Raw genomic sequence first — 10,604 nt, forward strand, 5'->3', positions numbered from 1 at the left:
TTTCTAACTGCTTCCTACAGTATACTCACAGCTATTATTATGGGGAGTGACAGGATGTATATGCACCACCCCAAACCCATATACACACATCTCCTATAGGATTCCAAAAACAGATAAGACGAGGTCAAAAGTTTGTGCATTTAAATGAACTTAAAAACGAAATAAGTAAAAAAGACATATATGAGCAATTACATCATTATGAGCAATTACAATGAAAAAACGATGTGTTCTGCTAGATAAGCATCTGAATTGCTTTCCTAATTTTCAGGTTGTGGAAGAGGAGTCTCCCGGGACTTCCTATTCTCAGCTATAATTTGGGTGACAGGATGTATTCCTACACCACCCTGACTACACACCTCCCCTTAGAGATAACTACGAGAAGATGAGATAAAAAAAAAAGTATTAGGTTTATTTGAACATGACCAAATAAATAAAAAAACTAAACATTTGATTTTGAAGTAAAACATAGCTACTTATGCTGAACATAAAGATTGACGGTTAAAAGGAACACATTGCTGGATGGAATGAGTTAATTTAGTTTCCTCTAATCATGGGAATGACAGACAGGCTTTTAAAAATAACCTTTGTTTCTCTCTTTCCTATTATCTAAAATGCATGACTACTGCCCGGCTCCAAACTTGTTATCTGAACAATCCCTTTAAATGTGGCGATAACAAAGCTTAGCGCTGAGCTCCTGACAGTGCTAAGGAGCAGCTGACACACGTCTGGCCTGCCGGAGTGTCCTTCTGCTGTGACCTCAGGGCAAAGTGCACCCATTGTTTCCAAACAACAGGGGACGGCTGCAGCACAATGCTTAATCTGAGCTCATCTTGTAGACCACCAGCACGTGAGAGGAGAGCATCAGCAGGATAGATAGCACCTGATGAAAAATATATATTCCATTTCAACAAAATCCCAAATGCTTACTATTCCCTGCTGTTTGGCACATTCTTTCATAACACACACACACACACACACAGCAGCGTCGTGTGACTTTGCCTTCTCTGTGACAGCGGAGCCACCGGTGTAATCCTCAGGCTTTTCAGATTACTCCAGTTGGGGTCACATTCTACACCAACCTACAGTGGGTCAGCTTTCCATGCCGGCGCTATCAGCGTGCAGCTCGTACAGTCGGTCAGCTGCACACATCCTCTCTGCACAGAGGAGCTTTTCCCTGCTGAACTCTCTGCCCATGTCACACTATCTTTTTCTGTCCCTTTGAGCAAATGGGCAGCAAAAGATAGGATGATATTGGATATTACAGTTGTATTGGCATTTCGGAAAGATGCTCTAGTAACAAGAGACTAAAAGTAGTAAAATGCATACTAGAAGAGAAAGTATTCCAAAAATAGTCCTGTATTTGTTGGTTTTAGACGTCTTTTAGGGCTTCATGATTATTATAAATTAATGAATTGCGCTTATTTTTGACTAATATTGCAAGTGCAATACATTTTGTATTGTAATATCAGAGGCAATAACCATTTTGGAACATTATTCACATTATAATTGAAAAATATATTGAAATGTTCCTGGTATGACTTTTAAGAGGATCTCTACCAAAAAAAAGATTGTTCTTAGATTACCCAGACTTCTCTGTTTACCAAAATACTCAATTCAGAATGAAATTATCACATATTTAGCATTTAGGAAATATTGCTCCTACTGGGATTTGTATATTGCACGTCTCTATATTGAGATTTCTATCAAATTTAGATTTTTTTTAATGTAGTCCTAACACCTTTGAATCAGAATTTGAGCATGCTTTTTCACTACAGACTTTCTGTTTCAGACCAGGACTGTCTGTGAGTGTCAGGCCTTGCCAGGCAGCTGAAATAGACTCCATGGGAGGGTGTGCTCTCTCACAGGCGTCCGTTACAGGCCACATCTGCAGCGGGCCAGCCATCTGCACCCATTGTCTGAGAGGCACAACACAGCCCTGCACGCATGGCTAGCCTTGTAAAGGCAGGCCCTTTCCACTCTGTCCTCCTCCTTCCCTCAGCGTGTGGGGAAGAAATGACTTCTTAATAAGTCAAAAGGAACAGCAGGAGTAGAAAATCAAGCTAAGAGTAAACCAAATGTCATGGTTCGTTTTGCAAAGGACAGGTAACTTAAAAGATCAGTAAAATATGGTCGCTTTAACTATGAATTATGTTGTCCACTGAATCCGCACCTGCTTAGTATGACATTAACCATAATCTCACTGGTTTATTTTCTTGGTATCGCCATTTATTGTTGTAGAATGGAAAGAATATATTCAAATCCAACCTGATAATATGTGAAAACAAAGTGGTCTACTCTACTAAAAAGACAGGGGAAAACAATGGGATTATCAAAGTCCAAATAACCTCAAACTACCTCATACATTTTATTAATGTATTGCATTCACACTATGGGTAAAACACCCCTTCATTTGGGATACAGTGAGCAAGCAAATTGCCTTAAAGTAGCATTTAATAGACTAACCATTTATCTCTGATATACTATCCATACTGATACATCCTCATACTGTATATGGCCATGTGGTCTAAATGCTTTTCACTTTCCAACAACTATGCTCACATACATTCAGACAAAACAGTGTGCATATTGATAGCAGCTTAAATTTGTAAAATATATCCAGATGACGTTAAATGAAATAAAGAAGTGTTGAAGAGCAGGCATTATGTGTGTTATTTGTTATTCTCCTAGTGTATTGATAATGAGGATGTATTATGGCACAGTTAACAATGAATGCAATGTGAATGCGTTAGTGGGAGGGATTATCCACCAAGTAGGGCAAGTGGCTGAGTATGAAGACTGCAATTCCATCGAGCCTATTTCATTTCAGTCCGACGCTCAGAGCACAGACGGGACAAGGAGAGCAATTCAGCGCTGCTTTTTTGTCCAAGTCCCCCCCACAAAAAAAGCCTAAAGTGAAAATGGTAAAGTACATGCGACAGCACAGCGAGCTGAAACTCGAAGAGGTTCTGTCGGAGTCTGATGAGTCCATGGACCAGCAGGATTTTGGAGAATTGTCCGACTATTCTTTCAGCGACGTTTTATACTCCAAATGTTCCGCAATGGACCAAATCGGCACTTTCATGAAGAACGTGCAAGTGCTGCTCGATGCAGCAAATTACATAGAAAATGTCGAGAAGAACAACGGAAGTAAGTAAACACGGGCAGCAGGGGATATTAACACGTAATGCGCCGAGCAGACAACAAAAGAGGCGAAGGCGACAAAAGACGCGCAGCGGACAGATGAGCTGGCCCGGCAGCAGCCAATGATAGTTCACCTGCTACTGATAAACTGTAGTGGAATCGACCGTATACACGAAATATCCACAGTCGAAAATAAGTTGAAAATTGCCTACATAAATTCAGGAAATTGCATCTCCAGAGACTGATTTGATTGCAAGCCTTAAGCCAAATTATCTTCTGCTCCCTTTAAAACTGGTTATCTGCAGAGGCTTCATCGAACAAGCACGATCATTCATTATTAAAGATCTAAAGGCTTGCATAAGGGCACATTTTAGGTGAATTCAAGCAGCCTATTAGCCTATATTTTGTTCTAGTTTTATTTTTATATGAGACTTGTAATTCTCTATTTAATCTTTTATATCGGTTCGACTGCAGCTCAATTCACGCTTATCCCATGCATTGAGATAGCCGATCGCATCAAAGTTAAATATTGAATCCAAGGTCCATATTTCATATAAAACCAGCGATTTAGAGTTTATTTCCTCAACATTTCCAATTCAAGAACCTCCTATCATTTACAGGAGCAGCTGCTGCTTCCTTGTATGTGTTGTTCACATGGTTTCCACATGGAACAAATTGTAAAGTTGTCATTGGTCCGCACACATGTTCCCAGCACGAGAGTCACGGCAGACAGCCAATCACAGCCAGGTTCACGTCTGACGTCGGATGTTACTGGGAAGGAGGGTTCAAGGGAACTGTATGCATTTTTGAGAACAGGAAGAAAACTAGAATATAAATGTGTCTTGACATGTGGCTGTATTGATATTAGCATTTTTAAGAAGGGTTGTGAGTTTTAATTATTTAAGTAAATCCTTGGATGTTTTGCCACATATTTAAATGTAATTTAGAATTCAGGTCGCATCAAGTGTTCAAGTCTAAGCCATCGTGAAGCCTTTTACTTCTATCACATTGGTTAAAAATATGTAAAATGTATTTTAATAAAATGTTTATTTTTCATCACCAGAATGTGAGCATGGTTATGCTTCAACATACCCGGACACCGAGACTGCACATCAACAGAAACAGCGTAAATTCAAGAACAGGAAGTTGGACAATATACACAATAGGTAAGTTAAAGTGTTCAAAAATATCCCTCAAAATAAATATATTCCAAATTATTACAATGTGTCCTGTGTGTACAGAATTGTCATTAGTAAGCTATTTTTTTTAACATTAAATGATAAGTATGGTGTATAGCAATATGTACTCCACTATTATTTTACATCACTATTGGGGATAGGTTTTTAAATATAGATTTACATATTTCGTATTTTGCATCATTAGGACTTGTCTAACAGTTTTTTTACATGTTTATAATTTAAATAGGTCAGCACACAATGAACTGGAAAAAAATAGGTGAGTAAACTACATTGAAAATATTATTTATATGCATGTTTAAAACACTCACTTGAAAGGTCAAGATTACTCTAAGGGAACATGGACAAGAGCACAATGAATATGAAATGTAGGCACTGTGGGTAATCATTTAAGATTTCTATGACCATTTACTTAAATATCTTCAGCATTTTAACTGCTTTAGCAAATGGATGTTCACAGGGAGTCTATCTAAAGAGCCTGCTGCCTCAAAATGGAGCTTCAAGCTGATAAACCAAAAGCGTACTACATTCTTTCAGCTTTGCATATCTTGGTGCATACCATTTTCAAACGAGATGCACTGCAGGCCTATAAATCATCTTATTATCACCATAGAACTCACAAGAAAGGCATCTTTATCACCATTGGTGTATGATTGCAGAAATCATTTTGCATGGCAAATAAAAGGATGATGTAATGCAGCAGCAGCAGCAGCAGCAGCTGACATTTCCCCAGTCAGCAAATGGGAACCGTCTGTTTACAGGCTCCTTCCTGAGAGAGTGTCATGCGCAAATCTAACAGTAGCTTGCTTCTATCGCCCCAGAATGAGGAAGCCTCTGCTTGAGCTAGACATAAATGTCAGAACACGTTTATCCTTACGATCCCAGATAATCTCCAAAAGCACACCAAGTTTGTGTGAATCTTGGTTTGAGCGATGCACTGAGTTATTAGAAAAATGGCATCTTCAAATGCAAGGCTTATTTCATATCAGGCTATTTCAGACAACAAAATGGTTGCCAATGCAGACAGAAGAGATGACATCATAACTTGACCTACATTTTACTCACTTATCTGAAAGGACAGCGAGTGTCCTCCGCCAGTTACTGCATTTGGTCAGACCACAGGCCCAGAGGCCTTGGTGGATCAGAATCAGTATTGAGCTGACCTCAGCAGTTTTACAATCTGGGGCCAGACCGATCTATACAGTTTTGCAAAGGAGTATGATAACTAACTACAAAAATGGATAAACAAATAAATCAAATGCTTGAATATCATGATTATTACATTGCGCATCCCAGATGTATAATGTTATTATAATTAGAATCGATCCAATCCAATAGGGATTTGCCTCAACTATTACAACACTAATCAAATTGGATAAGAGGGATATATTATAATCTGACTTAATCCGGATCAGTGCAGAGGAAAATAATATATTAGTCTGGAAATTCATCTCGCTGTCTGCATAATTGCTTCACAATGCATATTACTCCATGCACGCTGTCTCTTAAGAGAAATGACCCATCTTGATTGTCTCCCCCAACAGACGAGCACATCTCCGCCTGTGTTTGGAGAGGTTGAAGTCCCTCATCCCTCTGGGGCCAGACTGCAGTCGGCACACCACACTAGGACTGCTTAACAAGGCCCAAGTACACATCAAGGTGAGGTGCCCATGCTACCATCATCGGATAAAGGGCTACGTTGTCAATTTCTGTGCTCAAAGTTAATGACTTAAACATATTTAAATACTGCTTCCACTATTTCACCCACATGGTAATGGTTGGTAATACCAGTTAGGGAAAGTATGAGTATCAACCTAAAATTCCTGAGGCTGAATTCAACAAAAGACTAAAGCAGCTAAATTGAATTGAGCCAATTTATTTCTTTGCTTTTTCTTTTGTGACTCAAAATGCCATCATCTATTCTAACATAATGGATTTTTACGCTCACACCTTTCACTCACATATATTGAATTAAGAGATATCTAGATGTTCCCTTGAGTAAAACAATGTTTGATGTCATATTGACAGCAAATATAGATCGGAGGTACAACAGAAGATGACTTTGACCTAGCACCCATTCGATTTTTATCTGGGACCTAATCTAATCCATAGTGATGGTTTACAAAAGGCTGACCAGTCAATATACTGATCCTGTTTTTATTTTTAGAACAAAATTGTATGTTAGTCTCTTCCAGTAGCTCTCACCCTAGGTGGCCCTAGGAGTATGTCTGAACTGCAAATATGATTCTGTGACATTAAAGCATCCAAGACTCAACACTTTGACCCCCTGGTGGATGCAGTCTAAGCCAGATCAGATATTTTTGGGGAAAAATCTGATTTTCTCAAGCTATGTCTGGGCAGACTCCAGTAATGGGATACAGTAGGGATGACTGTGGGCTACAATATGAAAGCAATCCTCGCAACAATCTTTAATTTTATTACAGCAGGGGAAATGGATTGAGTACCTACTATATATTGTCAACTGTTGACTTTGGACCTGCCTGTTTGAAGTCCAAGAAATGTGGTCCCTGAAAGCTGCTGTGTTTTATGTTTGGAACCAGAGGATGTGTAGGACAGTAAAAGGGTAGAAAATGTGCAAACAGCATTTTCTTACAAGGAAGTTAAGTTGTGGGAAACGTACTATCCTTTTTACGCTATGCCTTCAAGCAAATATAATCCTTATGCAACAGTCCTTTGGAGAATCAAGTAGAAAGATTAACCATGCCTGGAAACTCATACAATACGTTACTGTGCAAAACTATAACACAGTATGTCTTATTTTGTTAAATGTATCAAAGTTGAGAAATCACCACAAAGCTCTAAGGCACACTCTTAACCAATTAAAAGGCCTAATACAGGATGTTGTTGCTTCTTTTTGGAATAATCAGCAGAACAGCGGCCTTAAAAATGTTTTTCCTACAGCAGTAAATATTGCATACATAATTTGAGTAATTATTAATATGCTACTGCAGCGGAATTACATTATAAGATGTGATGATTGGGATGAAATGATTAAATGACTGAGGTTCAAAGTTCACCTTCAGGGCTTTGGTTTTATATTAACTTTTCACACATAGTTAAGTGTGCCATTTGTGATTGTCGTTTGAGGCATTTAGGCAGGCTTTATTTAGATTTGCTATTAAATAAAACACCGATTCTATCGTCGTATTTAACTTGAATCCAATGGGCACGTCCTTATGCGTTAAATATTTAATTAGAAGGCACAGGGGGGCGTCACATTTGATGGTAGCTACAACTAAATATTAACGTCACATCACTGCACCCGAGACGAGTTCACCATCCTCTCATGCATATAGTATATTAATCATAAGGAACATCTAGAGAAGTGCGTCCATCACGGTTTGCTTGAATTGCTAAGTAATGAATGTAAACACTAAATGTGCCAGGTTGGTTCTGATTGTTCTGATTACCTTTACATCAAAACGAAATCATTAACTGTTTTTGCATTTTCCTTTTTCTTCAGAAACTCGAAGAGACGGACCGGAGGAGTTTGCACCAGCTGGAGAATTTGGAGAGGGAGCAGAGGCACCTGCAGAGGCAACTCTCCCAGCTTCAGCCTCATGGAGACTGGGAGAGGGTCCGTAAAGACAGCCTGGGCTCCCGCATGGACTTTGACCGCTCAGAGTCTGACAGAGGTTAGTTTCGGATTAAGATCGGTTACCCAGGGGCAAGCTTTGTAATCTAGGACTGCACAATTCATCTATTTTAAATATGCATTTTATATAACAGTTCAGTGTATTCGATGGCCTCTACTGTAACCTAAAATATTTGGGGCTAATATTCGTGTATTTTTTCATATAGCAAAGAATATTGCAGAGAAAGTAATAATGTTAGAAAAAAATAAAAATAATCCTGACCTCAATATGACTCATAATGGGCATAAATATAATGTTTGTGCATCCCTACTTTAGAATATAATTATGGTTTGTCACCATATTCACTCAATTACAAATATGTGTCCTTGCATGATTCAGAAAATTAATGTTCTTTTTTTTTTTTTTGCAGAAGAAGAAATTGAAGTTGATGTTGAAAGCACTGAGTTCTCCCATGGAGAAATGGACAGTGTGAGCACCAGTGGGGCGAGCGACCTGGATGACCACAGCAGCCGGCAGAGCACGGCCAGTGACGAGGGCTACTCCACCTGCAGTCTAAAACTGGCTTTCTCTGCTTAAAGCACCAGCCTATATGTTCACATCAGCTGCAGTCTTTTATGGCTTTCACCTTTCAAAGTACCAGCCAAAAGCTCCACTCTTTTCTGCAGTTTAGGTTAGCTGTCATCAGAAGAACAACCCGTCTCAATCCCACTTATACCTGACAAATCCAACATCTACACCCAATGAACCAGCCTTAAGGTCAACTCAGTCTAAACGCTGAAAACGTCTCCTTCCAAAATACCTGTTAGAGGTGCTCTTCTACATCTGTCTGAAACATTTAACACTATCGCCTCAAATGTAATTTCGTAAGCTTATAATACAGTATCCTCAGTTTAAGACTGGCCCCTCGCCTGAATGTCCCTTAACCGATTACCAGCTTCAAATGAACCATACCTGCAAGACCCATTACCCGTACCAGTGTCCACCACTGAAGAGGAAGCTCTACCTTTAGCCAAGATGACCCTCTCAAACCAGCAAAAAAACTAAAACCCCAATACCAGCTAGAAGTTCACCATTGGGAACATTTGCCTTGTAAAAACATTGCCCCTATTCTAAGGATAATATATCCAGACAGCACTTCTTGTCAGTGTACAAGCCAGTGGCAGGGGCTACGATGTCTGCATTCCAAAATGTTTATAACACTACTATAACCTCTGCTTTAGGAGCCACAACCACCACTGATCCATGTGGCGTCCCCTTTACGACTGAAATGCAGTCGTATTCAAACTGGTGGTGTAGTCCACTTTTGTTATTCTAATTTATTTTTACATTATAGTATGATTATAGTATTTATTTTTGGTATATTTAAATTTGACTTTAGCTAAGTCTTGGTGTTGCTTGAATGTTTAATGTCTTTTTTTAATTTTTTTATGTTTACCAAATTACATGACGTAAATGATTAACCCCTACAGAAGCAAACGCAGTGCTAAAGGTTAAATGCATTGCTCAAGGTTTTGTCTTCTTTTACACTTTGCACAAATTCTCTTGTATTTAGACAGAAATAAGCTATCCCACAATTGTCCAAGCACAAGGCTTAAAGCATATATTTTCATCATATATTAAATGTTGGCTGTGATTAGCACACTCTGTCCGTCCAACACCAAATTGCAGTTTGCTTGTTTTTCACTGACTCCAGTAGTATCAGTTTTAATATTCAGCAGTAAAAATGATTGTAATTGATTTTAAAAAGCTATGGGGCATGTGTATTGAATGTAGCTTGTCTAATCATGTTATGTGCTTTAGTTTGACAAGTCTTTACAAATATCTGTAGCATGAACTACAAACACTACAGGACACTAATTTTGGTTCATACTTCAATGTTTAATACCGTTCCTTTTTTTGTATTCTAGCAGAAAACGATCACATACTTAACATTTGGAGATTTCACATTAATAAGTCAATGTCTATTTGACATACTATTGCACTGCTGACCTGTTAGAATCCATGAAACCAAATAAGGCATTTCAATATGACCATTTATCTGCATTTGTTTTGGTCCAAGTCCTAAGGAGATCACCACCAAATTGTGTCTTAACATGGGTATTGCACAAAGTTCCTTGTTCCAGGTCTTTTTCCTCCCCAACCAGTTTGGGAAACTATCAAATGCACTATGAAAAAGACTGTTGTTAAGGATATGTCAAAGCACATCCCAGAATGTTTTCTCCCGTGTTTAATCAGCCATCCAAGGTGACTTTTTGCAAAACATGCTGCTGGTCCCCTGCTAGTACGATGTTACAGACCCTGAATACTGTCCCTGGAATCGTAATAAACCTCTACCACCCAGACATAAATCTGTGTTGTCTTTTCTTTTATTGGTAAGCCTACCATAAATGCTCAAATCATCATTAGATAAGTCACGTATACAATTAGACAAGTCTGTAATAAATGCTCTCAATAAAGCCCCCTGAACTAACAAAAAAGAACACTTGACATAAATGGGAAGAGTGGTTGAATAAACAGCTGCAACATGCTTCCCATGTCTTTAATAATGGTGAATGTCTTTACTGCCACCTACAGGACCCGACAGAGCCACAATAAATATATCATTTTAAAATTGAGGTAAATGACGTGGAAGCCGTTATTTTAAAAAAAC

The 10,604-nt window shown here is 38.7% G+C and overlaps 1 protein-coding gene across 2 annotated transcripts; it reads left to right on the forward strand.

Moving 5' to 3' along the window:
• Window positions 1-2,702: 2,702 nt before the first annotated feature.
• LOC307042605 (max-interacting protein 1-like) lies at window positions 2,703-9,621 on the forward strand. 2 transcript variants are annotated; one of them, XM_079686580.1, is made up of 6 exons: window positions 2,703-3,147; window positions 4,205-4,307; window positions 4,567-4,596; window positions 5,882-5,996; window positions 7,822-7,993; window positions 8,367-9,621. In XM_079686580.1, exons 1-6 carry the CDS (start codon window positions 2,790-2,792, stop codon window positions 8,528-8,530), a joined length of 942 nt encoding a protein of 313 aa, XP_079542706.1. In that variant the 5' UTR covers window positions 2,703-2,789; the 3' UTR covers window positions 8,531-9,621. The 2 variants fall into 2 exon arrangements, with proteins under 2 accessions (XP_079542706.1, XP_079542705.1); XM_079686579.1 differs by having other exon boundaries at window positions 2,739-3,147; window positions 8,364-9,621.
• Window positions 9,622-10,604: the final 983 nt, after the last annotated feature.

The sequence above is a fragment of the Notothenia rossii genome, assembly GCF_949606895.1.
Source record: "Notothenia rossii genome assembly, chromosome: 6".
NCBI classification, from domain to species: domain Eukaryota; kingdom Metazoa; phylum Chordata; class Actinopteri; order Perciformes; family Nototheniidae; genus Notothenia; species Notothenia rossii.

Bases quoted from the DNA above. Each gene is read 5' to 3' on its own strand.
- LOC307042605 (XM_079686579.1), top strand. From the start codon at position 2,790: ATGAAGACTGCAATTCCATCGAGCCTATTTCATTTCAGTCCGACGCTC. The intron at 4,308-4,566 runs GTAAGTTAAAGT...TAATTTAAATAG, and splicing joins TTGGACAATATACACAATAG to GTCAGCACACAATGAACTGG. The intron at 7,994-8,363 runs GTTAGTTTCGGA...TTTTTTTTGCAG, and splicing joins CCGCTCAGAGTCTGACAGAG to AAGAAGAAATTGAAGTTGAT.